General features: G+C 57.5%; 6 protein-coding genes across 6 annotated transcripts; 3 read left to right on the forward strand and 3 right to left on the reverse strand.

Annotated features, from left to right (window-relative positions):
* The first annotated feature begins 357 nt into the window (after positions 1-357).
* On the forward strand, positions 358-4,536 carry LOC34623769. The gene is made up of 12 exons (XM_026336858.1): positions 358-401; positions 773-867; positions 1,278-1,355; positions 1,453-1,507; positions 1,784-1,853; positions 1,952-2,096; positions 2,428-2,523; positions 3,169-3,236; positions 3,467-3,586; positions 3,827-3,942; positions 4,124-4,195; positions 4,428-4,536. Exons 1-12 carry the CDS (start codon positions 358-360, stop codon positions 4,534-4,536), a joined length of 1,068 nt encoding a protein of 355 aa, XP_026192643.1.
* Positions 4,537-5,325: 789 nt separating this feature from the next.
* LOC34624635 (sperm flagellar protein 1) lies at positions 5,326-12,953 on the reverse strand. Its single transcript, XM_026336859.1, has 12 exons — positions 12,851-12,953; positions 12,393-12,567; positions 9,807-9,871; positions 9,613-9,653; positions 7,196-7,304; positions 6,816-6,876; positions 6,648-6,697; positions 6,357-6,466; positions 6,135-6,201; positions 5,916-5,974; positions 5,510-5,602; positions 5,326-5,388 (listed from the first exon to the last, which is right to left on the reverse strand). The coding sequence occupies exons 1-12, from the start codon at positions 12,951-12,953 to the stop codon at positions 5,326-5,328; spliced, it is 996 nt and encodes a 331-aa protein (XP_026192644.1).
* Positions 12,954-13,236: 283 nt separating this feature from the next.
* On the reverse strand, positions 13,237-15,999 carry LOC113147184 (coatomer subunit gamma-2-like). The gene is made up of 5 exons (XM_026336860.1): positions 15,951-15,999; positions 15,731-15,831; positions 15,515-15,560; positions 14,358-14,498; positions 13,237-13,571 (listed from the first exon to the last, which is right to left on the reverse strand). Exons 1-5 carry the CDS (start codon positions 15,997-15,999, stop codon positions 13,237-13,239), a joined length of 672 nt encoding a protein of 223 aa, XP_026192645.1.
* Positions 16,000-18,718: 2,719 nt separating this feature from the next.
* On the forward strand, positions 18,719-22,640 carry LOC34624552. Its single transcript, XM_026336861.1, has 6 exons — positions 18,719-18,762; positions 18,948-19,045; positions 19,201-19,268; positions 19,507-19,573; positions 22,445-22,519; positions 22,573-22,640. Exons 1-6 carry the CDS (start codon positions 18,719-18,721, stop codon positions 22,638-22,640), a joined length of 420 nt encoding a protein of 139 aa, XP_026192646.1.
* A 2,066-nt stretch (positions 22,641-24,706) lies between these two features.
* Positions 24,707-26,691, reverse strand: LOC34624141 (uncharacterized protein At2g39795, mitochondrial). The gene is made up of 6 exons (XM_026336862.1): positions 26,647-26,691; positions 26,268-26,396; positions 26,138-26,198; positions 25,792-26,016; positions 25,216-25,391; positions 24,707-24,934 (listed from the first exon to the last, which is right to left on the reverse strand). Exons 1-6 carry the CDS (start codon positions 26,689-26,691, stop codon positions 24,707-24,709), a joined length of 864 nt encoding a protein of 287 aa, XP_026192647.1.
* Positions 26,690-27,798, forward strand: LOC34624142 (bis(5'-nucleosyl)-tetraphosphatase [asymmetrical]). Its single transcript, XM_026336864.1, has 5 exons — positions 26,690-26,703; positions 26,761-26,865; positions 27,062-27,176; positions 27,430-27,539; positions 27,687-27,798. The coding sequence occupies exons 1-5, from the start codon at positions 26,690-26,692 to the stop codon at positions 27,796-27,798; spliced, it is 456 nt and encodes a 151-aa protein (XP_026192649.1).
* The last annotated feature ends 201 nt before the right edge of the window (positions 27,799-27,999 follow it).

The following is a 27,999-nucleotide window of genomic DNA, read 5'->3' on the forward strand; positions in this document are numbered from 1 at the left end:
CTGGGGATGCGCGGGCCGGTGCCGCGACTGCTGCTGCGTTTGCTGCTGCCGCTGCGTAGCACGGAAGCGCCGCCGGGACGCATGCATGCAGCGAGCAGCCCCTCCCGCCGTCGCTGCCGCTGCTGGATGTGCTCTCCCTGCTTCGCACGCAAGCGCGGGATGCAGTGTACAGACGTTGCTCGAGCTGGTGCGTTGCGAGCAGCTGAGTGTGGAGCCAAGCTGCTCTCGTCACCGTCGCTGCTGCTGCTGCTCGGGGATGTATTCGGATTAGGAGAGCAACTGCGAGTAGCCGAAGAGTTCCCGCCGAAGAAGCTCCCATCCGGAGGGAAGTCGAGCGTTCAGGGTGCAGGCTGCGGGATGGGAGGGAAGTCGCCGAAAGCATGCGCAAATGATGCAGACAGGTACACTGAAAATTAAAAGGCTCAGTAATTCGTGGTTTGGGGGGAAAACAGTGCTGTTTTCGCAATGTTGGAGCAGACACTTATCGGCAAGGACGATGCGCGGGCAGCAGCCGACTGCGGACGAGGCGCGTCGTCGTACGGTTTCTATGTTGACGGTTTGAGTTTGGTAGTCTTGGGGATTGCGGGTTTGCGGCTGCATTATTTTTAGTTAAATAGAGCGCCAATATCAGAATTACAGAATTCCTGATGCAGCGCTAGAGACACGTGGCGTGGCGCTGCTGGGAAAGACGCGATTCTCTCTTCGGCTCCCATCATCCCATTTGTTGCCTCTTACGTGTAACAAAGACTTTTTACGGTTCCACGAAATTCAGAGTCTGCGCTGCGGAGTTTGCGCTCCGGGGTTTAGCCGCTTTCCCGCAGCCGACAGCAGTCGCCCTCGCTCTGAGTGTCTCCGAGCCTTCTGTCCGCAGCTAGCCAGCGTTGCGAGTTAGTGAGTTCGCCATTTCGTGGGTCGCATGGCTGCAGCGAGCCAGCTGAGAATCTTGCTGCACAGCGCCACTCGAAGGACGGCTGATTGAAGGCGGAGGTAGGGGCAGTCGCGGTAAAGGCGCCTTCCGCAGCTCCTGCAAACGCAGCACAGCGCTCAGCAGCAAGGCTGTGAAGGGGGCAGGACGGCCACTCAAGCTGGCAGCAACTCAAGAGCAGCAGCGAGACGGTTGAGAGAGTTGCAAAGACCCCTGAATCAGGAGCCTCAGCGGATGGAGCTGCCCCTCCAGAAAAGGCAGCAGCTGCAGCTGTCGCAGGAGCAGCAGACTCCCGAGGCGCTGCCACATGCGCCTCAGCAGACAGCGCCCTTTCCGCTGACGCTGCCGATAGCGGGCACTGCAGCGGAGAGTCATCAGGAGTTGCAGTCTTTCATTGCCACCATTGAGGAACCAAGCCCCCACCACTCCCGTAAGCGCCAAGCAAGAGTCGACGCGATACAGCACATACGGAGAGTCTCGACTGTGCAGTGTATAATGCACCCTTGGTCATCAATGTGTGCTTGCAGCTCCTGCTGAGGAGCACCACCCTCTGCGCAGTCCACGACAGAGTCTCTGGGGAGGGTAAGATCAGCACCTTACAGCGTAGACATCCACACACAGACTAACACAGACACACAGACACACACAGACACACGCAGACACACGCAGACACACACAGACACACACACAGCCAGTGCAACCGGAGTCACCTCCTTCCCCCTCCTCCCGCCTCCCCCCAGCAATGCGCTCCTTCTAAGAGCTCAGACGCCCCTGCTGCAAGCCTTGCTCGCTTACCGACCTGCGAGAGCCTTGAAATTCGATCGGGGAGGCTTTTTTAGCCAGCTTCTGTGGCTTCAGAGGCTTGTTTCGGCCGTCTGCATGGACTGGTCTTTCGACTGAAAGTCTTCTAAGCGAAGAGGCAAGCTTCGTTCACCCCCTGCCCTTTGCTCCAACGCCATGCACGGAGGGGAAGCGGCGCTGCTCAGAGCACTGGAGTGTAGCGGAGTGAGTTGCGATCTTGCGCAGACTGGCCACAACACTCCCCTGCATTGTGGCTGGGCGAATTTCCTCGGAGAAGTGTGCCCTCACTTCTTTAGAGGCGACGCCGTTAAGCAGAAACAAGCGAAGCTGCTCCTTATCGAGGCTCTCGATCACTTCGACATGATCAACGGTAAGCCGCAAACACGAAAAAGCACACGCAGGCACAGCCTTCGGCATCGCTCCTCGAAGGGCCTTCACTGCAGCAGCTCCCTTTCCCGCGTCGAATGCAAGTTGCAAAGTGTGCCACGTCAGGGCAGTGAGACACCCCACTCAGCCAAGGCGATGAGTACGTACACCCCAGCTCTCCAGGCTGCTGCACCCTTTTGGCCCATGTATATATATACATATATATGTACATATATATGTATATATATATGTATATATATATATGTATATATATATATGTATATATATATATATGTATATATATATATATGTATATATATATATGCTCTGCTCAGACCTATTCTTCATCTTGCGTGTGTCCTTGGTGCTGTGGCGTCGCGGCCCTTTCCACGAAATGCGAAGCGCGCGGTTCGTGCTGCTCTGGCTTTGCTGCACGTACATCATTTCTCTGACTGCAACAGCGTGCAAGCGCTACATCATCTACCATCGCATCAAAGGAGAGAGTGAGGGACTCATCGTGCGCTAGAGCTGCACCTAGGAGTACTGCGCTAGAGACAGAGAGACAGAGAGAGAGACAGAGAGACAGACAGACAGAGGCAGAGAGAGAGACAGACAGAGACAAACACAGAGAGACAGACAGGGAGCAATACCTGCCTGATCCTCTGACTCGGCCAGTTGCGCATGCATCTGCCCCATTATCTGATGCTCTCACGGGCAAACAGTCAGCCCAAAACACCCAAGCAATAGAGAGCGACCACTTGGGGCCTCACTGGCGTTTTTTGCCTCTCGGTACGAGCATGTATGTATGTGTATAGTTATGCGTACGTATGTATGTGTACATACATATACATATATATGTATATATGCATGTGTCTACGTATGCATGTGTAAGTGTACACACACATACATATATGCATGTGTCTACGTATGCATGTGTAAGTGTACCCATATGCATATATGCATGTGTCTACGTATGCATGTGTAAGTGTACATATATATTTATATACGCACGTGTGTGCGTATGCGTTTGCTTGTGTGTATCTCTAGTGTGTCTGTGCGTGTGTGCCGTGCAACAGGCTTGAGGCTATTTTCGCCGCTTGCCGTGTTTGGGGAGATAAAGCGATCGGGAGTTCACTGTCCGCAGGTACGACGTCGAGGCGCCTTTTTCCCCTCAGCGCGCCTCGGGAGAAGCTCAACCCCCGTGACATCGCTGCTGCTCCGCTGACACCACTAGTCTGTCTGAGGGCTAAGAACCTGCAGAGGCGGCTAAGAACGCTAGCTTTGTGATTCTGCCTGCCTGTAGTGGCCCCCTGAGAGAGGCCTCTGGTGGATGGACATCTCGTTGTGCATGCATTCTGTGTGTATGTCTCAAAGGCCCTTTTCATGTTCGAGCGCCTCACGTGGACCTTCCAGCTGCTGATGCGGGTGGTGGAGGATTTGCCGCAGCTTTTGATGTCGCTCATCTTCCTGATAAACAACGGCAAAGATGTCTATGTACGCGTTGGGGTTCAGCTTTGCCTCTGCACTACACTGTGGAGGGCCTCGAATCCCCCCGCCGATTTCTGCTGGGCAGAGCTAGGCGCTCCCTAAGGTGTCTCCTGAAGGAAGCGGGGTGGGGGAAGCTTCGCGAAAGACTGCACGTTGAAGCCTCAAGGGGGTCAGCATGTGGGCGCCTCTAGAGGGCTGGCTACTGCTACGAGCGAGATCCCCTGGCTGTGCGCTGCGTTGTACCAGGCAATCGCCGTCATCAGCTATAGCTCCACCATGTTTGTCGTTACCTCCATTCGCATGGGGAAGCGCTATCCTCTCAAAGGAACTCTCTACCTCCTGTTCTCCTCGCAAGCTCCCATGTGCTGCCGACACCCCCTCAGAAAGGCGCTTCCCTCGCCGTATCAGCCCAGCCAGAAATTCCCAGTTCCCTGCGCACTTGCCAGCGCTGCCTACGCAAACGGCGCGACGCCTAAGCAAACCACGAAGCTGGAAATAAAAATAGTCACAGGGATGAGCCTGCTGCCGTCTGTGCGGGCGCAGCGATGACCCCGTAGCTCAGGAAGCCGCGCCTACCACAACCGAAATCACGCTTTTTATGTCCTTCGGTACGGAGCAAGCTACTTCCTTACACCCCTGAGGCAGGCTCTGACTTTCTGAGACTTTGACACCCCGCGAACAGCCTTGTGTGCTTGCGAATGGGAGATTTTGAAGCGCAGCAAACACAAGAGATGGCTTCGAAGGGCAGAGAGGGGCCAGCCATGCGAGGCGTGTGCCGGAATCCCCGGGGGCACAGGCTTAGAACTTAGCGCCAGTTTGTCTTCCTGATGTGCTGTTTTCAATGCAGTGTTCAGCATGTGGAGTGCTGCCAACGCAATCGGCATGCGATACGCCACAAGAATTTGGAAGCCATGCACGTCCAAAAATATGTGGTGGAGCTTAGCTCCAAGCCTTAACAGAACTTCCTCTACATCCCGTTGTTGCTCTGAGCAATCCTCATCCCTCTCTCTACACGCACTCGCAAAGTCTTCGGCACCGCCGTGCCTCTGCCTTCCCCATGCCTCAGCGATTGACACAGCTGCGCCAATCAGGTTCCTGCTGCTCTGCCCTTAGGCCTCGCGATTCTCTCGTTTTGCTGCTTTGTGCTCGCGCTCTGCTTCCTGGGTTTCTACGCCTATTTCAAGCAGCAACGAGCCATTGACGTCGACAGAGAATTTCTGAGGGGCATTTCCCTTGCCTCAAAAGACCAACCTGTAGGCGACCTCTAGCGCTGCTCCCTCCCTCCTTCCCGCCCTCTAAGCCTCATCAGCAAGTCTTTCGCATTCCGCCCCAAAGCAGCCCTCATTCTAGGTGACCGTTACGCTACTCCCAGACCCTCCTTCTCCCCAGTTCCTCGTTTTTCCCCCCCCTCCCGCCTCTGAGCGGCTTGCACTGGTGGGTGGCCGCATCGAGGGCCTCTGTGACACACGCCCCTCGCTCTGCATTCGCGGCTCTGGTAACAAATACTAAAAAGGCTTCCGGTTCCGTGCTTGCTTTTACGAAGGATAGTGCCTTGGAGAGCAACAGAACCCCTCCAGCTCCCGAGGAGGGCTGAAGGACGACTCAGGAGAGGTACGGTGTGCGCAACTAGGAGGCCTTTTACTTGCCCTTCTCCCCGCCTTCCCCCCTTTACGCGGAAAGGGGCGAGCGAGGGTACCACGCTCCAGTTCGGAGCCTTGCTTTTCGCAGCGGTCGTTTAAAGGCACTCAGGTGGAGGGTGGCGCCGCAGCGGCCCTCAGCGCCTTGGTGAGCAGCTCAATCTTTGCATCCTGAAGAGTAAAATGCGTAAAGGTGGGTTTTGCCGTGGGCTGTACGTACTCCGCAAAGCAGCAGCTTTGCGCGCCAAAGCGCCGCTACAGGGCTAACAGCGTTTATCCCATACGAACGAACCCGAAGCTGCAATAGCTTCTGCAGGCTATCAGCTTTAGCCGTCAAAATTGCATTCGTCTCCTCCAGCTCCTGAATGGTTGAGTCTCGATGCGCCTGCGCACATCCAACCCACACCGTGCTCGCCCCTGCGCACATCCAACCCACACCGTGCTCGCCCCTGCGAAAAAGCGGTGTGAACGCGGCTGCTTTCTGACGGCAGTGGACGTGCGCCACCTCGCATATATAAAACGTGGCAAACACGTCTCGAACCCCCTGAGCCCTCCAGTTTCCTATTTACAGCTAGGAACGCGTGCATGTGCGCGCCTCGAGACGCCTCTCTGAGCCGCCAGAAAAAACATTATCCTTTCTGCACGTAACACAGATTTCATCCAAGAAAAACGCGGGGGAGGGGGGCGCTGGTGCTCACCAAAAGAGCCATCCACTCTTGCTGATTTGTCGGCAAGGAGGAATCCGCGGATCCTTGACCTACACACGCACAACGCAACGCTTGGCAGAAGGGATGTTTCAGGAAGCGAAAACCTCCCTGCAATACTTGCAGCGCGCTTGCACACAAGACGATTGCGAACGAGCACGAGACACCAGTCCTGCGCTGCCTCCTCCGAAGGCGTGGGAAGAACCCTCTCACTTCGCAGCCGCATGCCGCTCAGGGTGCTTTCAACGTCGCGAGTGGCTTGCCGCTTCAGCACTTCGGCCTGTGCACAATAAAACGGGAACCTGAACTGGGAAATCGAGCGACTCCAAGTCAACTTGAACACCTGACGCTCCTTGAGGTTCATACAACACGCGGACGCGGTTGCTTTCAAACAACACCCGTGCACTAGCAGCGCGCATGCACGGCATTTCGCACTCTGTGTTTGAATTTCAGAATAATGCGTTCCGCAGCACCGGGTTTAGCCGCAATCACACGTTCGATCTCGGTGCTACTCAGCTTGACGCCTATGCGCTTGAAGACGCGCTCTGTACGTACACACCCCAGAGGTCTCAGCAGTCGGCGGTGTGGAGGCTGCCGCCTCTTCTCAAGCATGCATTTTTGTTCATGAAAGCCACACAAACCTACGCTTTAAGGCTTTATGTGCTCATGAAGCAGCGCTGCATCTTGCGCCCTTCGCAAGCGCGCGGCGTGGAAGGCATGGCGAACCTGCGAGGGTTTCCCAGTTGTAGCGTTTTTGCTGAAAGGAGTTCGCAGTGCTGCATCATCATCCGCGCACAAGCCTGGCCATAAGAAACGATTTCTGAGTGAAGCTAAGCGAGAAGAACTATCTCAGATTTTCCAAGAGGCTCTTACAAAAAGCCTTTGCATGATCACCTGTAGTTGTGGAGGTCTGCGATCCGCGGGATGCAGTGGTTGGCAACCTCTGCCATCAACACTGAGGATCGCGAGCAAGCATACATGAATGCATGCACGTACAAGAATACATGTATATTCATGTCATACACATGTATTCATGGAGACATACACACGAACAAACAGACACCCCATAAAATATACACACATGGCCACGTCCAGAGATGCACACACACGCTCGAAATCTGTGTATCCTCCGTCATCGCAGTCGAAATTTGAACTGGTCGGAAGGGGGTGGGGTTGTTGTGCTCTCTGCTGGAGATGCCCGTCAATGGCCTTGTTGGTCTAGCACATGCAAGCGTCTCGGTATGGGGCGCATGCCTCCGGGGGTCGGAACGCACCTCCATCCGCAAAGTCTCTGTGCAGATTCCTCTTAGGCCTGGAGAGAGGGAGGGAGTCGAGCCACTTATAGAGAGTGCAGATTTCCAGTTCCTCTGGAGAAAGTTGCAGCTGAGGTGCTCCATCCCTTCCTTCTGCAGGTGCAGCCGCGGCAGTAGGCGTTGCTGGGCACATCGAATGGACGGCACGCGCAAGGGCAGAGAAAGCGTAGAAGCGTGGTGTCTGGGAGCTCTGAAGCACCTGAGGAGGCTGCTCGGGAGGTTTGAATACAGCTCACCGGGAAGAGATTTGGGCACGCAAGTTTGCCGTTTGTCAGCCTCCATAGGGCACGCGAGCTTTGAATTTGCGAAATCAGAAGGCGTCTGGAGGGGTTGAAAGTCAGGAACGTTTTTGGTTCTCACACAGTGGGTTGTTCATGAGCAAATTGTGTCACCGGCCTCATCGACCGCAACCGCACCAGCAGCAGCAGCAGATCTCGCTGCTGCTGCTGCCGGTACTGCTGCTACACTCACGACTCCTGCAGAATGAGCGCAAGAGAAGAAAGAAACATATCCAGCCTTCTTCCTGGAAGAGATGCTGCTGCATCGGCTGCGGCCGTTGCCATGCAGCGGAACTGCGGCAGCGCACCGGCAGTCTCTACAGCAGGGGGCTTGAATGCTGCAGCAACAGAGGCGGCAACGGCAGAAACATGAATCATCGAAGCAGTGCTGCTCTTATTTCGTGAGTCAGGGGTCAATCCGAATAATTTACCAAAAGCACCAGTTGCAGCTTCCGTGCAGCAGGCAGCAGCAGCAGCAGCAGCGGCGACAGCACATGCTGGTATCTCTTCACGCGGAAGCCGCCGCCTCCGCAGCCGCAACACCCTCACCAATCGGCGCAAAAGATGAACAAATTATTTTAATTTTGCCTTTCCTTCTCTGCTGCTGGCGTCTTACACGCAAGTGTGTCGCAGCAGTTTGCAGGCCGGCGGCTGCTGCTGCTGCCGCGGGCGCTGCGCTGATGCTCTTGCCTTTGCGCGGCGCTGTCTTGTCGAACTGCGGCTCGGCAGAACTGCGTCTTTGACAGTTGCTCTCGTTATCCCGTCTGCAGCACAGAGCGACGACGACTCCAGCGGCACAGAGCGACGACGACTCCAGCAGCTCCGGCAGCAGACAGGGTTGCTCGGGGGAGGAGGCAGGCGGCCTTCTGCTGCTTTTCTTGCTTGCTGCGCAGTTTGGCGGTTGTTGTTGCTGCTGCTGCTGCCGCCTTGCCTCGCGCGCTCACGCGCAGCTGCGAAACAGCAGCATCCAAGCGGCAGCAAAAGCGAGACGGAAGGCGTCAGCAGCAAGGGCCCCCTTGCCTTCAAACAAGATGGATCGTCTGCTGGTATTGCGCCTCCTAGGGGCAGAGGAGGAACCGGCTCCATATTCTCGTTTCAGAGAGCTGCAGCAGCAGCTGCAGCAGATGCCTCCGCAGCAGCAGCAGCAGCTGCTGCAGTTCACTGTAGACACGGTGCAGCAAAAGGTAGCCAAAGCCACAGCGTCTGCAAATCCTTTCTTGGCCTTTAAATGTGCAAGACTTTGCACGCTCCTGCTGAGGGAGGGGCCCCCAGGATTTCGGCTGCTGCTTCAGCGCGCTAATCCCAATCCTCTGCGCGTTCTGGAGACATTCCGGTTCGTCCTTCACGCATGCGCCAATACTCTACCCCCCGCACGCGTCGAGTAGCGAGGCTGTGGGTAGCCAAGTTGGCGTGAGCGCGTGCAAGCGAGGCGATTGTGAAAGTCACCAGGTTCAGGGAGCTATTCATCTATATACATCTATGTATACATCTATATATATAAATGTATATACTCTGTATTTATCTGTATCTACACATCTATATCTACACATCTATATCTATGTGTACCTCTGTACATAGCTATCTATCTATGTACATATGTATGTGTACATCTCTCTCTTTCTCCAATGCGTCCTCGTGCTTCGCAGAGCTGCCCACCACCCCATTTTGGGAGAGGCTCCTGTTGCCTCCGTTCGCACAGAAACGGCCTCCGCGCTGAAGCTGCTCTTTTCCGACAACACCAACCCCACCCCCAGCAGGGACGGAGGGGGGGGCCTCGGGGGCGGAGTGGGGGGGCCCCCCTTGAGGGCCCCCTCCAGCAGCTACTGCAGCACGCGACTTATGGGCATTGAGAACCCAAGCTGTCACACGCTGCAGCAGCCGCATCCGAGCGCTGCTCTCGTTGCGAGCGAACAAGCCATCAAGATGGTTGCTGATGCTGCTGCAAAGTATCTTCCTGCAGCCTTGCAGCGCCATCTTCCCACCCTAGGCACTCCGTACTTTGGCAGCAGCAACAGCAGCAGCAGCAGCAGCCACGGAGGCTATGTAGCAGCTGCGGGCAGTGCGTTTGCTGCGCATCGCGGATACGGATACGGCAGCAGCAGCAGCAGCAGCAGCAGCAGCGGCAGCAGCAGCGGCATGGCCTCATGCGCCTCAATCGCAGCGCGACAACAACCGCACCAAAACTACCACCCCAACCACCTCCAACCTCCCGTTCGAGGTCCTTGGGGAGCCTCCTCTGTCTGCAGTGGATACGAGAGCTCTGCGTCTTCGAGGCTGCCGCATGCGGAGGCGACCATCAGCAGCAGCAGCAGCAGCAGCAGCAGCAGCAGCAGCAGCAGCAGCAGCAGCAGCAGCAGCACTCCAGGCGAGTATGAGGCCAGCGTTGTTGCAGCGCTAGCAGCAGTTGCTGGGGTGCGACTGCGTCCTTCTGCAGCCGCTTTGCGAGATTTCACGCAGCGAGCAGCACCGCTGGATCCCTTGCTGCTGTGCTGCCTGCTGCAACAACGTCTCGCCGCGCAAGACGATCAGTGGTCTTCAAAGCTTCGACTGCTTTATGGAATTAAGGTTTGCCTGAGGCGCACTGAGGAAGCTTCCACTGCTGCTGGTGTAGACGCTGCTTGCAGCTGCAGTAGCGTGTTTCGTGTCTGTTGCAGCAAGTCGTGAGAGTAGGTGCTGCAGCAGCGTGTTTCGTGTCTGTCGCAGCAAGTCGTGAGAGTAGGTGCTGCAGTAGCGTGTTTCGTGTCTGTTGCAGCAAGTCGCGAGAGTAGGTGCTGCAGCAGCGTGTTTCGTGTCTGTTGCAGCAAGTCGCGAGAGTAGGTGCTGCAGCAGCGTGTTTCGTGTCTGTTGCAGCAAGTCGCGAGAGTAGGTGCTGCAGCGTTTGCTGCTGTGCTTGCAGGCTCTCTTGGAGCAGGAGGATTTGCAACGGTCCTCGGGGCGGTGCAGCTTTCGAGAGGCAGCAGCAGCAAATCTGCAGCAGCAAATCGAAGGCTGCATGCGAGTGCCTCAGCTGAAGCCTCTCGCCGAGGAAATCTTGGTGCTGCTGCTGACTTCGTCATCGGGGGGAGTTACTGCTGCGACAGAGGCGCCTTCGACAGTCTTTGCAGCGACAGCCTCCCCCGCTGCAGCTGCCTGCTCTGCGTCTGAGGATCTCCTGATGCTCGAAGAGACAGCAGCAGCCGCAGAAAAGGCTGAGTCTGCGTCTCCGTTGCTCGAGGATTTGCTGAGCAATTACGCCCCTTCAGCAGCTCTTCCCCCCTCTCCCCTCGCAGCGGCGCCAGCAGGCTTCGAACAGGTTAGCCTGTGTCTCCTTGAGGCTTTATTGCCCCTCGAAACACACACACACACGTTGGAGACTAACAAGGTGGAGCGAATGGAGCGCTTTGTTGCGTTCTGCATGCATGCATGCAGGGAAAGAGCCTGGATCTGCTGCTCGACGAAGCTGCCGCTGCGCCTCCTTCCCCCCCGAGTGAGTCGCGAGAGGAATTTCAAGGTCCTCCTGCTGCCATCCCGTTGCTGCATGTGCCCTCTCAGCTCTTAAATTAGCAGTTTCTGGGGTGGGGTTGTGGCGTGGCTGCCTGCAGCGGCGCTCTTCTCGGGGTTGCAGCTCAAATCGACGGATGCCTCTTCGTGCGCTGCATCGGAAGCAGCGACGCAAGCACTTCTTGCGGCAGCTGCTGCTGAGGCTAGGCCCCAACTGCAGCAGCAGCAGCAGCCGCAACTGCAGCAGGAGCAGCAGCAGCCGCAACTGCAGCAGGAGCACGACCATCAGGAGCAGTTGCAAGAGCAGCAGAAGCAGCAGCAGCAGCAGCAGCAGGAGGAGCAGTCGCAAGAGCACCAAGCCTTGCTGCTTTGCTTCGGCACCAAGGTTGCGACAGCAACACCACCCCCATCGTCATTGGCAAAGGTCTCATGGGAGTTTGATCTCTTGGATCCAGCCGCTGCTGCTGCTCCTCCTTCTGCTGCGCAGGCTCAGCTCCAGCAAGAGGCGCAGCAGCCGCAGCTGTTGCTGGATGTCGCTGCAGAACCAGTGCGGGTGCAGCCACAGCAGCAGCCTGTGACTTTGCCGTCAGGCTACGAGGCCGCTTTGCTGATTCCGAAGCAGCAGCAGCCGCTGCAGCAGCAGCTCTCGGGATATGCTGCTCTGCTGCCTCAACAGCAGCGGCAAGCGGCAACAACGGCTTTCCCCTTTGTGGCTGCTGCTGCGCATTCAGAGGCGTTGCGTTCGCAGCACGCCGCGAGCTGCCCAGCTGGCGCTGGCAGGAGCAGCAGCTCCTGTTGCGCCTCTGCCTCCTCCCTCATCGCAAAGCAGCTTCAGCAATAAGTGCATCTGGGAAGGGAGAGGTGGGGAAGGGTGGCGCACAGAGCGACAGCCTCCGTCCTGCAAGGCAGCCAGGCAGCTGCTGGCTCCCAAGCTCCTCAGTTACTTTACCAACATTTGGTCAGGTCCTTTGATAGCTGCGCGGGAGTGCGCTTCACTAGTCTAGAGACGGCTTGCTTTCTGGCTCGCTAATTCGAGCTGCTGGGCTTGCTGAGTAGCGGCGACGCAGACTGGGAGTAGCGTGCAGACAGAGACTCGCGCGGGGGAGGGCATTGCAAGCCTCAAAAACGGATCGCAAGCGCGGCGCGGGAGGCAGAAAACAGAAAAACAACCCTCTGCCTGCTCGACGTCTGCACTCCAGCCACCTAAAATGGTACCTTGAAAAAAAGCCAGACGCGGCGCAAGCAGACACGCGATGAGACGATATTTGACCAGTCAAGCGGGAAGGGGTGTGCGTGCGCCTCCTCTGTTCGGGAGAGTGGCATCTAGCGATATCCGTCGACGCATAGGTGTGCAGCCTCAGCGTCTCTCCACGACGGCACGCGCGTCAGGCACAAGTCACCTTGCGGAGAGCTTGGGCGTAGAAACAGCCTCTGGGGAGTGTTGGCGCAAGGGAATCGTCGCGAGATGCAAGAATCGGCAATCGCGTTTATCTTCCTCCCCCGCTGTGGGATGTGCTGAGAGCTCCTCGGATGTAGGCGGCTCGCCTTCCTGTCTTTCTGCTACTCTGCGTCTGCCTCTAAAGCCTCGGGGCAGGCCGTGTCTGGAGTGTCTTCGCGCTGTTTCTAAGTACTTTGTGCCTGCCAGCAGCCGCCTCGCCGTACAATGGTTACTCCCTCTCTTTCGTGTTGTTGCAACAAAACAAGGCAAGCGGCGGCAGCAGCAAATCCGCCAGCGCCCTTTGTGAAGGGATTGGGGAAAATCAACGGAAGACACGAGAGAAGTCTCGGCGCTGCTGCAGCAGCAGCTGCAGCCAACACCACCACCACCAGCTGTCGCTACAGTGCCTACTTCAGCAACTAGATAGGGAGGGCATCTTGGGGGAGGCTTTGAGCGTGGAGGCAGTCTGGCCCTCCCTCTCGCTCGTTCTACGCGACTCCGCATCTTGCGGCACATGTTTCATTTTCGCGAAAGCTCTTTACCCGCTCTGCATGCCCCATCTCCTTCTGCCCTGGAGACACAACCCACGGTGCTGTCTAGGCTGCACACGCGCGCATACAGCCGAAACAAGCAGCAGCCGCTCTTTGACAGCTGCACCGCGCAGCTGTCGAAGAACGCTCGCCGCGCAGCTCCCGCCTCTGAGAAGACTGCCTGACTGCCTGCCTGCCTGCCTGCCTGCATGCGTGCGTGCATGGTTCCCCTGAGAGCGTCTTCGCCTTTTTGCAGCTGCAACCTGCACCAAAGTTTTACTCGAGAACAGAGCAGACAGCCTCGCAGATAGTGAGGTCCAGACTCCGAACTGCGAGACGCAAAAGGCATCCGTCTCCAGGGAACAGGCAAAATGCCTTTGCCAGCACTTGCTGCCCACCCACAAAAATACCCGAAAGCAGCAGCTCGTGGCTGCTGTTGTTGCTGCCAATCGCTTCCGTGCCTTCGCAAGGAGCCATGTGGAGAGCTCCCAGGAGAGCGTCGACTGCGGCAGCCGGTGAGGGGAAGGGCAGAGACAGCTTGGTGAGCGCCTCAGCCTCCTCTAAGGACTGCCACACGGCTGCAAACTGGCCTTGAGGCACTGCACAAGCACCTGCAGGCAAGGCGCCAACAAAACAGCAAAAGAGGCGAAGCCTCAGGAGTGTAGAGGGGGAGGAGGAGCAGCAGCAGGGAAGGAGGGGAGTAGAGGGCGGGCAGAGAAAGGGAATGACAGACAAGGAGGGGAGTAGAGGGAGGGTAGAGAAAGGGGAAAGCAGACAAGGAGGGGAGTAGAGGGAGGGTAGAGAAAGGGAATGACAGACAAGGAGGGGAGTAGAGGGAGGGTAGAGAAAGGGGAAAGCAGACAAGGAGGGGAGTAGAGGGAGGGTAGAGAAAGGGAATGACAGACAAGGAGGGGAGTAGAGGGCGGGTAGAGAAAGGGGAAAGCAGACAAGGAGGGGAGTACAGGGAGGGTGGAGAAAGGGAATGACAGACAAGGAGGGGAGTAGAGGGAGGGTAGAGAAAGGGGAAAGCAGACAAGGAGGGGAGTAGAGGGAGGGTAGAGGAAGGGAATGACAGACAAGGAGGGGAGTAGAGGGAGGGTAGAGAAAGGGAATAAAGGAGGGTTGTAGCAAAGTGCGCTGCCGCGGGCAAAAAGTGATTGATTTGTTTCTCTTTCGCAGTTGGCATGCTTGCTCCCTCTCCGAGCCATCCAGCCGCGATGAGTACCCCGATGCGAGAGCACTTCTTCTCCGTCTGTGTCTGTGTGTGTGTGTGTTTTTGTGTATGCGTTTCTCTCTCTGTTTCTCTCTCTCGCTTTGTCTGTCTCTCTCGCTCTGTCTGTCTCTCTCTCACTGTCTGCCTGTCTCTGTGTGTGTCTGCGACTGCGCAAAGAACTTACGAATGAAATGCGTCGGCGTGATAGAGACGGGTTCTAGAGGATACTCGTCGCTGCATCCGAAGTCTTCTTCCGCCTCTCGCAAGACAAACGTCAAGGCTGCGGGGATCGAGGCACAAGTCAGCAAAGCCGAAGCGCGATTGCCTGCAGCGACTGGGGAAGTCGGCACGAGGAGGATGTAGCTGCTGCGGCAATCTCCCGGAGCGAGCAGAGGCACTGGCAGACAAGAAGCTGACTGCCAGGGAGTATCCGCTAGAGAAAGTCGCGGCAGCACATCAGCCAAAGTTTGGCTCTCGAGAGTGTTTCTGATTCTCCACTCCATCAGAACGCAGACGGACGACTCTGAGGCGCCAACTTGCGTTTTGGCATGCCTTTTGCTGAACACGTGAAGAACGGCTTCCACGCCGTACTCCGCCTCTTCCTCGGTAAGCAGCTGAGCAGTGCACGACGCATGCAGAACGGCGCGCTCTCCGCTGCTCGCAGCCTCCGCTGCTTGACGGCTGTCTAAGGAGTCTAGAATTCGCACCAGCTCCTGCTCTCGCTCCGAAGCAGCCAGCACGCCTGTCACCCCCCCCTCCCCCCCCCTCGGCAGGAGGCTCAATCCGCTGGTTGCAATCAGCAAGTGGGCGTCATCGACGGCTCCGTGTGCTGCTGCTTGTGCCGCAGCTTGAGCTGCTGCTCCTCCTGCCGCCATCTGCTGCAGCTGCTGCTGCTGCTGCTGCTGCAGCTGCTGCTGCTGCTGCTGATAGGTAGCCTCGGTAGGGAAGGTCTCCGGACGAATGAGGACGTTTGCAGTTTCCTCCTGCTGCAGCTGCTGCACGAGCGCGCTGCAGAGACACTCCAGCGCTACGGGAGGTTCTTCCTGCAGCATGTCTGCGATATCGCCATCTGCCGTGCTCGCAGTGCTCCTGGCATCTTCGCCGTCTCCGCCGACCTGCTGCTGCGCCGTCTTCTGCTGCAGTGAGAGGACGCGGTGCATGGCGAAAGCTCGATCCCGCACTTCGTCGTCGGGATCTGTCGCAGCCGTTACAGCGAGCAGCAGCAGCACGTCGTCTCTCTTGCTGCTGCAGCTCTTTCCCACCTTTGCGAGAGCATCGACGCCGGCTGCGCGGACAGATGAGGTTTCGAGGGCGATCCTGTTGAAGATGTGCCGCAAATACTTGCCGCTGCTGCTGCTGCTGCTGCTGCTGCTGCCGGCAAGGGAGGCTAAGGAGACGCCCCCCCCTCCTTGAGGCGCGCTGCTCCCCCCTTCACTCCACGTGGCAGCCTCGTCTCCGAGGAGACAGAGAACCTTGCTGCACAGCGAGGGGTACTCGCAGTCCTCTATGAACTCGCAGAGGAAGGAGAGACAGGCTTCTCGCGCTGCTGGCACTTGCTTCAGCAGCACCAACAGCGCCTTGATGGCTGCCGTCTTCACGGTTAGCGAACCCTCCTCCCTCAGACAAGCCGACAGGAAGGCGAGGAGCGGCTTGTGCTTCTTCGGATACAGGAGAGACAGCGAAACCACGGAGGCTATGAGGGAGAGCTTGAGCGGCTCCGAGGCTGCGGCATCCGTCGCCAAGGAAGACACCAAGCGCATGAGCCGATCTATGCTGCTCTCACTCGCCGTCTTGAGGAGCACTGCGACGGCAGTCGCAGCAGCCATCTTGTTGCTGCCGCTCAACACAACCTCGAGGGCAGACCCCGTAGAAGACAAGTAAGGACGGCAGCACGCGAATCCAGAGAGCTGCGACAGCGTTCGGGTTGCAGCGAAGCGAGCAGCGCTTTTGCCGCTGCTGCAGAGCAGCGACAAGGCGCCAAACGCCTGAGTCATATCGTAGGTGAGCAAACGGCTGTACCCATGCCATCGACCTGCGAAGACACCTGCACCTGTCGCTGCAGCAGACTGCTGCTGCTGCTGCTCTTGCGCTGCAGCGGACAGCGTGCAGAGGGCGCGTGCCGCTTCCAGCACGATCATTTCGTTGCTGCTGCGGAGCGCCTCCTCCACGAATTGCAGCAGGAGAGCATGCATCCTAGGATCTGCCTCGCGTTGCAGCAAGGCGCTTGCACACCGAACGAGCACAGCCTCGGAGACAGGAGCCTTCGAGGCGCCTTGCACAGCGCCTGCAACGGCCTTTATTTGCGCCGTTCGATCACTCTGCTTCAGCAGCAGGAGCAGCAGCAAGGCGTGGACGGAAGCGAAGGGAGCAGCGGAGGCAATGCACCCTTGCGCCTCGCCGCTCCATCTTTTGACGGCTTCAGGAGCCACGGAGAGCAGCGCAATGCCACACAAGGATGCTGCAGAAGCCACGGTAGAAGATGCGTCCGTGAAGGCAGTCCTCACGTAGCGCTCCGTCTGCGCAGTCACTGCAGCGTCTGCCAACGTGCAGAGACAGCGCAGCGCTGAGGCGCGAAAATTCGGATTGGCGTCAGTGGCATCGCGTGTCAGGGAGGACGTCACCACGAAGCCTTCCGACGAAGACACAGGCAGTCGCCGCAACAGCAAATAAACAAGCCCACGCAAATGCTCGTCTCGGCAGTGAAAGAGGCGCGTAAGGCCAAAGAAGAGGACGCTGGTTTCTTCCGCCGTCAACTGCACGCCTTGCTGCAGCAGATACAACACCTTCGCCACGACGCGAGCGCAGCAGACAGGATCTGCGGGCGAAACTGAGAAGCAGCGAGCATCCTGAAGCACTTTGCCCTTGTCTGTCCCCTCCAGAGAGCCGCTCAACAGACCCCTGGAAGAAGGCAGAACGCCTTTGGAAGAATTTCCAACTCCGAAGGACGGCAGATCCAGCTGCAGCGTGCGCTGCAGCTTGGAGCGAAACGTAGATGCGTCGAGCATCCTGAGACAAAGGCTGCCACCGATGGGCTCCACCGTAGACGCAGCCGGAAGAAGCGCGGAGGAGGAGGAAGAAGAAACGAGGTCGCTCTTCCAGAAATAGCACTCTCGCTGTGTCTGGAAAAGGCGCTATCACGGATCTCGAGATGATGAAAGCGCTAGCAGAGGCTGTTGCTGTTGTTGTTGCTATTGCTGCTGTCACTGCTGCTGTTGCTGTTGGTGCTGCTGTTGCTGTTGCTATTGCTGCTGTTGCTGTTGCTACTGCTGCTGTTGCTGCTGTTGGTGCTGCTGCTGCTATTGACAACAACAACGGAGCCAGGAAGCGGCTCGCCGGCGGCGATGCCGTACGAAGCGGGAAGTGCAGAACGTGATGAAGAGATGAAAAACGCCTGTCTGTACACCCGAACGCAGGGAGCAGGAGGAGGCTGAAGGCCTACAACCCAGCGCTGCGGTGCAGACGCTGTCTATTGACTTGGCTTCACCGAAGCACACGAGTCGTGAGATATCGTCTGCTTTCTCTGCAAGGCGGTCAGTCACGCAGCTTGCTGTACGGTTCGCGTGCAGCTGCTGCCCTTGCCTCTGCTGTTGCTGCTGCTGCTGCGCTTGGCACCGAAATACAGCGGCCAGCCGGGGACTAGAAAGCCTTCAGGTGTCAACAGAGACTTTTTCGGCAGACAGGAATCTTTTTTGGAGGCGCTGCGCTTCCCTAGAAGCTGCTTTGGCCGCTGTGTCTCGGCTGTCTTGCTGCTGCTGCTGTCGTCGCCGCTGCGCAGCGGCAGCTGACTGCTCGTATCTGGAGAGGTCTTCCGCAGCAGCTCGCTGCGCAGTTTCTTCAAAGCCCACAAAAACCCCTAAAAAAGAAACTCTAGTGTCATTATTGCGCTTTTTAGCGAGCTTTTTGCGTGCGCCTATCTGGGAGAGGGGGGCAACAGTTGCAGCTGGCGCCTCTCACGGTCCTGCTGCTGCTGCTGCTGCTGCTGCTGCTGCTGCTGCTGCTGCTGCCACTGTCGTGCATGCAGCTGGCCAAGCTGGTTTCGTTGGCTGGTTAGGAGGCGCAACAGGCTTGCCTCCTGAACCGTGTGTTGCTGTTGTTGCGCTTCTTGTTCGTCTGCAGTATCTTAGAAGAACGCGTGGAGGCTTTCTGCTTCCTGTGCCTTCTGACTGCCTGCGTAACCCGCCAGGGAGAGTCGCTCTTGGTTCCCCCTTTTGGTTCCCGTCCGCCGATCGGCGTTGGAATGCTCCCCATGATTCAAACTGCAGCAGCAGCGGCAGCAGCGGATAGCAGCGGCAGCAGCGTGTAGCAGCGGCAGCAGCGGATAGCAGCGTTCCTGCCGCTCCCTGCTGTGCTTTTCCGACAGCTGTGCTGGCAAGCCTCTTGCAGGACTGCTCCTGATGAGCTCTCTGCCACGCCACGCATACAGAGAGTGAGGGTACACGTTGGGGGAAACACAGTGCCTCACACGGTGGTCTGTCGTGGTGAGTACAGACACCCCAGTTCCAGCGACTAAACCCCCTTCTGCAGATCCAGCAGCTCGTGAGAACGATGGTCGGCTCCCGTTATAAGCCCTTCCAGTTTATTTGGAATCGGTGAGGCTGCAACGCACTGCACTTGCTCGGAAACGCTGCCGCTGGAGTCTTTCTTCGGCTGGCTGCCTTGCTCGCTGTTCGTCCGCCACGCTACACTGCGCCTTTACGCAAGATGCCTCTACCTGGGAATATTCCACTTGGCAGGTGATGGAGTCGGGAGGGATGTGCGCCTCGTGGCTTTTCAGATTCAGCTACAGCGCCTTCCACATAAGACGCGAGCGACTCTACGATCGCCTCTACGCAGTTGTCGCAGCCACCATGATCGCCTTTACTGTATTTCAGGGTAACTGCTTGAGCGACTCTCCTCCCTTTCACTTCTGAGCGAAAATGTGTCTCCTCCTCCTCTGGCTGAGCAGCCTGGAGCAGCCTGGCGGGCACTGTGGCAGCACTCGAGAACTCCAAGCGCTCAATATGTCGAGAGTCGTTTGTGTGCCGCAGGCGCAAACATCGTCTACATATGGCAAGACGCAGTGCACCACAACTACAGACACTACCTTCTCAAGGAGGTGCTGCAGCGTTGAGTTCCTATGCGCATGCAGTCGAAAGCGACATACACATCCCTCTTGCCTGTCTTCCTTCCCCCCGACTGCGCGCGTGTAGTAGTCGTAGTCGTAGTAGTCGTGATAGTCGTAGTAGTCGTAGTCGTAGTAGTCGTAGTAGCATGGAATCTCGGTACAGTTGCCCCTCGTCTGAGGCTGCAGGCTTTGGCTCTCTTGCCGGAAATTTGTGGTGTATGTACTGCAGAAGACGCGAAAAGAACTGGCGGAAATGATCCGAGTGGCGCGCGAAGAGGGCAGACTTCCGCCTGCTCCCAGCAGCGGAGGCAACTGAGGCTTGCCCTCGAACTGCGCTGCGCTAGTGGCTCGAAAAAAAGCCGCAGTGGGACTAATGGCTTGCTGTAGCTTGCTGTAGCTTGCTACAGCTCGTCGGCGAGTAAAAGTAGACGTGTGTGGCACCGAGGGTTTTGCTGCGTCAGGCGCATGATCAAAATGCTTGTTTTCTTGTCTGCTGTCGAAACGAAGGCTTGGGGTGGGTGTGTTTAGCGGTTATTTGCACATGGCTCTGCGTGCTTCATTGTAGTAGCAGCAGAAGCAGCCGTCCGCAACAGCTATGGCTGTGAGCATCAACTTTCGTTGATTTCGTAGAGAGAGAGAGAGAGAGAGAGAGAGAGAGAGAGAGAGAGACGACGCCAGACGGCCTATAGGGATCCTACGGCAACTTGCAGCTTCGTGCTCCTTCTGTAACTCGCCAGCGACTAGAGGGATTCTTTAGGACGTGCGGCTTTTTGGAGTGGGGTGTGTGTACGCTTGTATCTATGCAAGGCGGGTAGGGAGATGCAAGAGGTATGCGGAGGAGGGAAGCAGCAAGTGTGAGGGGATCGATCACGCAAAGCGCAGCGGCTGCAACGTACGCGGGGGAAGAGATGAATTGCAAACGCACTGAGGAGAAGGCAAGCACACATGGGGGCAACGGCACGCACTGCTTGGATATACCAAGAGGAGGCAGAGCGTAGCTGGTAGTAGGGGGCACTGCGAGAAACAAGGGGGCAGTGACGAGTGTGTATGTAGAGGCGGTAGATGATGGTCGAGAGAAATAGGGAGGAAGTGAGGGCGTAGAAAGGATTCTCGGCGGTAATTTGATGCGGGGAGAAAAGGAGACAGGCTTAGAAAACAAGAAGCAAGTGGACCCCCAGCAAGCGGCTTGGTAACGGTTCTAGGGAGACGTGTAGTGCAAACTGTCGGCAGCGCCTCACTGTGAAGGCAGTGAGGCGCTTCGAGAACGCAGAAACGGCAGCTGTATCCTCACAGAAGCGTGCTGCTCCATTGTTACTAGAGTAGGAGGGCTTGACTGCGGTATTCCTGCTCCAGCGACTGCAGGGGATGGTTGTTCATGAAACAGCCGGTGGTCCTTTGCTCACCACTGTAGCAGCAGCAGCAGCTGTGCTGCTCCGTCTGCGGCTTGTGTGCTTCTGCGCTTGAGCAAAGACACCCCCAGGCAGAAGCAAAGTGTAATTCGATGATTTTGAGTCTCCCAGTCGTCAGCTTTCCGAACTCGCAATCGCGTTGCTGCTGCTGACGCGGCAGCTGCTGCCCTGCCTGCCGCGCAGCAACACCAGAGTGTTCGTACACCCCACACCCGCACCAGCAGGTCGCGAGGGAGGCGAACGACGGAAGTGGCGCTTCCTTTTGCTGCCTTTGCTATCCAACGACCCCAAATCTGTAGCGGGTGCCTTCTCCAGTGTTCATGAACTGCCACGCGCCTTGAATCGCCCCTCCAGATCACGTGCCAGTGCGCGCTGCAGAAGAACCTCCACGACACTGCAGCGTCAGTCCCGGAGCTGCGCAGCAGCTCTGCAGCCGCTGCATGCAGCATTTGCGAGACAAGTCGCATCCGAGCAACGAACGCCTCCAACAGATGACACGACCAGCGGAGCACCCCCCCAAGCGAACAGCCAGCAGCTTCCTCCAGCAGCCTCCGTTGCAATCCAAGAAGCTGCACCACGGAACCACAGTTTCAAGTGCAGCGGAAGCTGACTCTGGCCCCCGCCTCAGTACCACATGCAGCGAGGAGGGCAGTGCGTCTCCTGTCTCCGCAGCAGCAGCAGCGGAGCTCCCCACACCTGATGCAGCGGCAGCAGAGGCTGCCGCTGCAATGGCTGCCGCTACAACGCCCTTCCTTCCCGCATGGGGACCAAGCCAGCTTGTGCAGCTGAGAGAAGCTGCGCAATCTCTTTTCGCCGCTCACCGCCTCACGCTAAAAGTAGTCCCCGTCGCCTCAGGAAACTCCCCCGAGAACGCTCCCAAGCGGCACAGTGGAAAAGAAGCGCATGAGCAGCAGCAGCAGCAAGAGCAACAACAGCAGGACGAGGAAGAGCGGCAGCAGAAGGTTCTTGCAACCCTTCATCAGCAGCAACTTCGCAACCTCCGAGAGTACTTGCCTCGCCGAATCAGCGAAAACATCTCCTTCTCCCTGTCGGAAGCGAATGTGCCGCACAGCAGGAGAAACAACTGCCTTCCGCTGCAGATGCTTCCCTCCATACACCCCTCACGCAAAGTACCCTCCACAGTCCTTCACGCCGCTGCAGCGGCTGCGGAAGCTGCTGCAGCAAAAGTTCAACAGGAGGCGGCAGCAAAACAGCAGCAGGGGGAAAAGGAGGACCGCAGGCTGGATCCCGACAGCAGCAGCAGCAGCCATATGCGGGAAGACTATTCAACGGCAAGAGCGCGGGAGGACAAGACAGCAGCAGCAGCAGCAGCAGCAGCAGCTGCAGCAGCAGCAGCAGCAGTCCTCGCGGGGGCGCGCAGCGGAAGCAAGAAGCAGTTTAACGTGGAGCAAAAGAGGAAGCTGCGATCCTTGCAAGAGGCGTTGCGGGAGAAGAGCTTTTCTGGCTTCTGGCTGTTGCTTTTGACGAACAAGTATCGTTTGCAGCAGCAGAAGCAGCAAGAGCAACAAGAAATCAGCGGGGAGAGCTGCGGCAAGGGCATGTCGACAGCGGCTGCAGCAGCGGGAGGGCAGCTGAAGCGGCTGGTAGTGTGTGGCGCTCTCATTGAAATCCTGGAGAATGACGAAAGGCAGCTCCAGGCTCTTTGGGCATGCCCTAATCTTAGCAGCAGCAGCACTCGCCTGTTGCTGGATGTCTTTCTCCGAGTAGCTGCAGCAGAAGCCTTTGCTACCACGAGCGCGGATAGCAGCAGCAGCAGCAGCAGCAGCAGCAGCAAAAGCAGCAAAAGCAGCAGCAAAAGCAGCAGCAAGAGCAGCAGCAGTTTTCCTGGCCTTGCGGGGGAGCCGAAGAAGTCTTCCAAGAAGAAGGATTTGCGGAAAGAAAAGCAGGAGGAGCTGCGAGAGGCGGCAGCGGGGGGCAAGAATCACGAGGATGATGGCGAGGGAGGAGAAGAAGAGGGAAGAGGGGGGAGAGACAAACGATGGCAGCGACTCGTTATGCTGCAGCCAGTGCCAAAGGAGCAGCCGCGAAAGCTTTTGTTCGCTTCCTGCAGTGACGTCTTCGACTGGCCTCGCCAGGCAGCTTTTCTCGTAGCCTCACCGCAGCTGCAGGGTTGGCAGCTGCACTGCGAGCTGCTTGCTGCAGATGAAGAGGCTGCCGCGGATGCTTCTGCCGCCTCCGCTTCTGCCTCAGCAGCGATCACGCATGCCGATCAAGGCTTCGGCCCCCAGTTCGCGGAAACATGCCCTTGCAGAGACATCGTGGCGGCAGCCGTGGAGGCAGCAGCTTCTTCCCACGAGCGCCACTACTTCTTCGCAGTGACAGAGGGTTCGCTGCTGCAGCGCATTCCAGCGCAGCGGCAGCGGCAGCAGCTGCTTGCCGAGCTAACCCCGCATCAGAGAGCTTTGCTGCCTCCCGGATGGAAACAGCAGAAGGGCTGGATCGACGATCTGCAGCACCTCGCGGCAGCTGCGCTCGCCGCGAACGCTGCAGCTGAGGTGTATGCACACCTCCCGCTGCTGCCGCAGCTCCTCGATCTTCCCCCCAGCTCCCTCTCCGAGGACGAGTTTTGCGGGCTTGAAACAAGCGCTGCACTGGCAGTGCATGCAAAACTGCAGGAATATGCGGCTACTACATGAATGACATGCGATTTACTGCGAGCCCCTCCCCCCTACTCTCCCCGCTGCCTTTTACCCCCTCTCCTCACCCCACGCAAGGCGCTTGCTCTCGACCATCTCGCCAGCTCGTTCTGCTCCCCTCCTCAACAGCAAACAGCGACGGCATCTCGGCTGCTCCTGTGGCGGGGTTGTGCAGCTCTTACACCCGCAGTGTCTTCCGCCTGAAGTAGCGGCAGCGCATGCAAGTCCGTCCGATTCGTCTTGATCTTTTCTGCTAAAAGGTGTCTTCGCGCGAGGAACCTGTGTGCTCGCTGCACCCGGATGTATGTGTCTAATGTAATCACGTTTTGTTTACGTGTACGATGGCCAGCAGCAAGAGATTACTGCTGCTGCTGCTGCTGCTGCTGCTGCTGCTGCGTGTACAGTACATTAAAAATGCATACCTCTCGCTCTCTAGGATGAACCATGCAGTCTAAGATATCGAACAGCATCAAGGCAGCAGCAACGGCGGCGCTAGCGGCACCATGTGCTGCTGCTGCTATAGCGGCTCCTTTGCGGCTGTCCTCACTCTTAATAACAGGAAATTTCGTGTCAGACGGCAGAGCCGTGGAAGCATGCACGAGACAGAGGCAGGCAGAACCTTCTTCGCAGCCGAAAGCCGCCCCCGCAATGCACACGTGGCAGAGTGAAAGAGAGAGAAAAAAAAGCAGAGACAGGCAGAGACAGAGACAAACAAACAGAGACATCCCCCCTCTCCCCCCTTTTCCCACTCTTGTTCCCTGGGAAGCCTGCAGTTTCGACGCCTGAAGATCGCAGCTGCACGGAGGCTGGGGGAGAGGCGAAACTAGCGCTGCAATTTAAGCGGTTCAACGCACGCAGCTGTGCGTGATGGTGCATTTGCACACGCCCATACGCATGTGGCCGTTATTCGACGAGCCCTTCCCCCTGTGTAGGTACACCCCACGCGTTTGAACAGTGCAACACCCGCCAGACTGGGGATGGGCAGTCCATAGCCAAAGGCCAAGCATTAGCAACAAAAGGAAGTTTTGTTCACAGCGTTTCTTCGTTAAAAGTGCGTCATGCCACGCGCAGTGACTGGCAGGCTGCGGAGCCGACTGGCTAGCCCGCTGCGTGAAAGCCGCCAACTATTCCGTCTTCTGCAAGGCGGAAAAAAGCTAGCTCCCTTCTAGGGAGCTAGCTGTTTCCAGCCAGCTTTCGCAGTCTAGGAGCACTCCGAGGAGGCGCCTGCCGCTCTCATGCGCGCGCAAAGAGGCCTCTCTACACGCTGCTTCGGTAGTAGTTATAAGCATAGATATGTACCCGCCTCCCCTCCCCAACACCACCACCGCATGCAACGACGACTCCTGAGAGCCTCCCTCAGCGTCTAGGCTTTGCTGATGAAGCCTTGCAATTTGTTTAGCCACGCAATGTACTCCCGATTCTCTTTGTCAGCAGCAAAGCGATCGATGAAGTCGCAGAGTTCCCCGTCAATGCCTAGAGCGCTTAGCCACGAGTCTAGCCCTTGTTGGAACGAATCATCCAGATCCTCGAAGTAAGGACCAGGATACTCAGCAAGAGAATCCTTGCTGCTGGCGTCAGAAAAGTATCGAACCTGCGCCCACAAGGCTCGCATGCAGCGCAACCCACGAGCCTCACAACGCGCCGCCTCGGCGAGCAGCTCGCTGGTCGAAGGCGTTGCCGATGTAATTGCGCATGCAGCTTGCACGCGCTGGCGTCTCCAACTCGGCCCCTCGACGCGCGAGCAAACAAACACACACCACCCCTCTTCCCCGCAGCAGCGCATGCGAAGTGCGTTGTGAGGCGGCACCCCTCTCTGCACACAGCGAGCAGCCAGCTCAGAAAGCGGAAAACGAACCGGCGAAGTCGAATTACCTGACCAATGCAGAACCTTGCAGCCTCGTCTTCATTCGTTGTCGAGCAGTAGAAGAGCAAACCACTGCCCTGAGGGTTCTGAACCGAGACGGTGAAGTCGGAGGCTTCTGGAATCGTCTCCTCCTCGTCTCCGCCAGAGGGCTGGATGCAGGAGAATTCGACGATTACCTTGCGCCCTGACAAGCACCACTCACCACTCCGAGCAATTTAAGGCAATCGAATGCAGAGTCGCAGACTGGTCCCAGCCGCAAGAAGTCAGCAGCAGCCTGACAAGCGCCTAGCGCCTCAAAGTGGGCGAAGGCGTGTCTTGCGCGTCACGCGTGGTGTCAGTCACGAGCGTCGAGAAGAAATCGGCATGCGTTGCCAAGTGCCCCCCCCCCCCTCTCTGCCGCTCTGTGTGTAGCGGCGTTGAACGCGTCAAGGCTCGTTTGCATGCGGCCTAGACAGTGCAGCGGGGAAGATTGCATGCCGATCTACGCTCTGCAGTGGGAAGAAGAGGGTGCGGGGGAAGAGGGAGGTGGCAGCCGGAGGTGCGAGGCTGCATGCCATGGAGGCGATCGACCCAGCGTAACGCACCGTCCACTTCCTTCGTGAGCGTAACGAGCACGTCGTTTTCCTTATCTTCCAACTGCCACTTGTTGCTCTCGAGGAAGCTCTTGAGCTGACTGTCTGCTTCGTACTGCGACTTTTCGTGGGCAATTTCTTTTTGGATGACGCCCGCCAGAGACTCAGCTGCTGCCGTGCTGCTGCTGAACGCGCGCTGCTGCTGCAGCATGTGGCGCTGTTGTGAGCAGAAAGCGGCTCCGAGCACAGAAGAAGACGCGTTGCTCCTGAAGGCGCGCAGGTGGAGACGTCCGCTGCTGCTGCCAGCGAGGCGGGCAGCAGTTCGGATCGCTGCTGCCGCTGCTGCTCCTGCTGCTGCTGCCATCTTCGCTTTCGTCTGTATCTGTACCTGCTCGAACCGAGTACTTGGGCAAAAGACACTAAAAGAATCAAGAAAGCGCAAAACAGAGACCCACAACGCCTTCGAAAGCCGCCGCTGCAGCCGCTACCTCGGCATGTGGGGTGGCAGCATCCGCAGTCGCCGCCAACTTCCTACGAGCGGCTGCAGCCCTCTTCTTGTCTGTTCTGTGCAGCTGCAGATCGGCGGCGTCAGCACGCAGCGGCAGAGAACGCCCCTCCTCATCTGCGTGGACACACGAAAAACAATTGCTGTGTCTCTAGGGATCCTCAGAGGCGGCGCGGTGAAGGAGGGCGCGCCGAACGGCACAAAATCTCAAACCCTACCACGCCCAGAGCCAACGCCTTCTCAAAGCTGCTCGAAGGCTAAAAAACTGGGCACTGGTTGCACACGTTGCCCGCTCCAGCCATGTAAACTCGGAAACTCTAAGGCTTAACCCCAGGCAGGGAGGGGTAAACGAGTGCGCGTACTTGCGGGGTTAAGGGGAGGTCTAGAATCCGGGTGTACACATGCATGTTTACAAATGTGTATGCATATAATAATATTTACACGCATATATACATATAAAGGGGTTACTTTCTCAGGGCTGCGAGGGTGAGAGCCGGTGGGCTCCTGGTCGCTCGGCTCACTCAATCCCCCCCTGCTACAGGGTCGTCTACGTCTTTCCCGACTGCGCCAGTAACAGCAGAGCGCCAGAGGGCGGAATTTCTGCTCCTCAAAGCGTCTTATTCCCCGTTTCATTGGTCACCTCCAAAGGGCAAGTCACGCCAAGCAACCCAAACAAAAGGGCCATGTAGTGAGGGGAGCTCTGCCAGTGATATGGCCTAGCTGAAGGGGAGTGGGGATGTGGTGTGCTCCTCCATCAAGCAGCTTTTTTCGTGGAAGGTGCTCAGGCCATGTGGACGAGGGAGAGGACTTCTTGGCTGCTGCCGTTCGAGAGACGCAAGAGGAGGCGGGCATCTCCCCCAGCGATCTTCGCCTCATCGAATCCTTCAACAAGGTGAGCGCTTGAGCAAAGCCCTCCCTCCCCTCCCGATTCGAGGGGAGCGCTGACAGCCGCCCGCTGACAACCCCCGAGTTGCAGCTATCCTCTAGATTCCTAGAAGCCTTCAAAATGCATACGTCTTACGGGAGCGGCACTTTTTGCGAAGCTGGAACTTCTAAAGGGAACGGGGGCAGGTAGCTGAAGTTAGATACGTCGCCCAGATAACAAGCTTTGAGCTACCTATATTTTACTAGTAAGAGTTGCGCAGGACCTCTTTTACGAGGCACGAGGAAAGCCAAAACAGAGTCGCTACTTCCTTGCGGTTCTGAAAAATCCGCAAACCCCCGTGATGCTCTCGGATGAACATTCGCACTTCCAGTAAATCACGAACACACCCCAAAAGCTCAGGCAGTGTTGGCATGAAGCACCAGGAGTGCTCCTTAAACGCCATCTTCCGTTCAGCGCAGCAGCCTCGACACCCCGCCTCCAGAGTTTCTAACACACGTCGTGCTGCTGCGCCTGCAGATGGGCTGCGTGCGAGGAGGCAGCGGCCTTGTGCGGCTTCGAAGATATGGGGAGGCTGCTGAAGGAAGCAGACGCTTACCTCCAACAACAGATCATAAGCCCCACGACCTAGCCTCTATGCTAGCCAAGCAGCGAATAATCTAATCTCTCGAGGCTCTAAGGCCTGCGCAAACCCCCACAAAGGGGTTCAAACGCACGACACCCCAACCTAGATTTTTTGGCTGCGTTGAAGTAAGCCCACTGCCCCCGCGAAGAGGCAGTTCTTGCCGTTCAGAGTTCAGGTTCTAATAAGCGGATCCGAAGGGAGCAGCGC

This window comes from Cyclospora cayetanensis, unplaced genomic scaffold (genome assembly GCF_002999335.1).
Source record: "Cyclospora cayetanensis isolate NF1_C8 unplaced genomic scaffold, CcayRef3 CcayRef3_contig_150, whole genome shotgun sequence".
NCBI lineage: Eukaryota > Apicomplexa > Conoidasida > Eucoccidiorida > Eimeriidae > Cyclospora > Cyclospora cayetanensis.

What these genes read in the sequence shown, in the direction of transcription:
- LOC113147184 (XM_026336860.1), bottom strand. Translation starts at nt 15,999, where the DNA reads ATGGCTGCTGCGACTGCCGTCGCAGTGCTCCTCAAGACGGCGAGTGAG. An exon ending in CCTCAAGACGGCGAGTGAGA is followed by an intron (nt 15,832 to 15,950) that starts GCAGCATAGATC and finishes CTGTATCCGAAG; the next exon opens with AAGCACAAGCCGCTCCTCGC. An exon ending in CACGCCGACGCATTTCATTC is followed by an intron (nt 13,572 to 14,357) that starts GTAAGTTCTTTG and finishes CCTTGCCTGCAG; the next exon opens with GTGCTTGTGCAGTGCCTCAA.
- LOC34624142 (XM_026336864.1), top strand. An exon ending in ACTGCGCCAGTAACAGCAGA is followed by an intron (nt 26,866 to 27,061) that starts GCGCCAGAGGGC and finishes TTTTCGTGGAAG; the next exon opens with GTGCTCAGGCCATGTGGACG. An exon ending in TCATCGAATCCTTCAACAAG is followed by an intron (nt 27,177 to 27,429) that starts GTGAGCGCTTGA and finishes AGAGTTGCGCAG; the next exon opens with GACCTCTTTTACGAGGCACG.
- LOC34624635 (XM_026336859.1), bottom strand. Translation starts at nt 12,953, where the DNA reads ATGAAACATGTGCCGCAAGATGCGGAGTCGCGTAGAACGAGCGAGAGG. An exon ending in TGCTGCTGCTGCTGCTGATG is followed by an intron (nt 9,654 to 9,806) that starts GTCGCCTCCGCA and finishes GAGGCGCATGAG; the next exon opens with GCCATGCCGCTGCTGCTGCC. An exon ending in GCAGACCTCCACAACTACAG is followed by an intron (nt 6,698 to 6,815) that starts GTGATCATGCAA and finishes ATGATGATGCAG; the next exon opens with CACTGCGAACTCCTTTCAGC.
- LOC34624552 (XM_026336861.1), top strand. Translation starts at nt 18,719, where the DNA reads ATGGTCGGCTCCCGTTATAAGCCCTTCCAGTTTATTTGGAATCG. An exon ending in GACACTACCTTCTCAAGGAG is followed by an intron (nt 19,269 to 19,506) that starts GTGCTGCAGCGT and finishes TATGTACTGCAG; the next exon opens with AAGACGCGAAAAGAACTGGC. An exon ending in GGGCAGACTTCCGCCTGCTC is followed by an intron (nt 19,574 to 22,444) that starts CCAGCAGCGGAG and finishes CTACCACGAGCG; the next exon opens with CGGATAGCAGCAGCAGCAGC.
- LOC34623769 (XM_026336858.1), top strand. Translation starts at nt 358, where the DNA reads ATGGGAGGGAAGTCGCCGAAAGCATGCGCAAATGATGCAGACAG. An exon ending in ACCAAGCCCCCACCACTCCC is followed by an intron (nt 1,356 to 1,452) that starts GTAAGCGCCAAG and finishes GTGTGCTTGCAG; the next exon opens with CTCCTGCTGAGGAGCACCAC. An exon ending in TCACTTCGACATGATCAACG is followed by an intron (nt 2,097 to 2,427) that starts GTAAGCCGCAAA and finishes TGCTCTGCTCAG; the next exon opens with ACCTATTCTTCATCTTGCGT.
- LOC34624141 (XM_026336862.1), bottom strand. Translation starts at nt 26,691, where the DNA reads ATGCATGTGTACACCCGGATTCTAGACCTCCCCTTAACCCCGCAA. An exon ending in ACCTCCCCTTAACCCCGCAA is followed by an intron (nt 26,397 to 26,646) that starts GTACGCGCACTC and finishes CACGCAGATGAG; the next exon opens with GAGGGGCGTTCTCTGCCGCT. An exon ending in GCTCACGAAGGAAGTGGACG is followed by an intron (nt 25,392 to 25,791) that starts GTGCGTTACGCT and finishes GGTGCTTGTCAG; the next exon opens with GGCGCAAGGTAATCGTCGAA.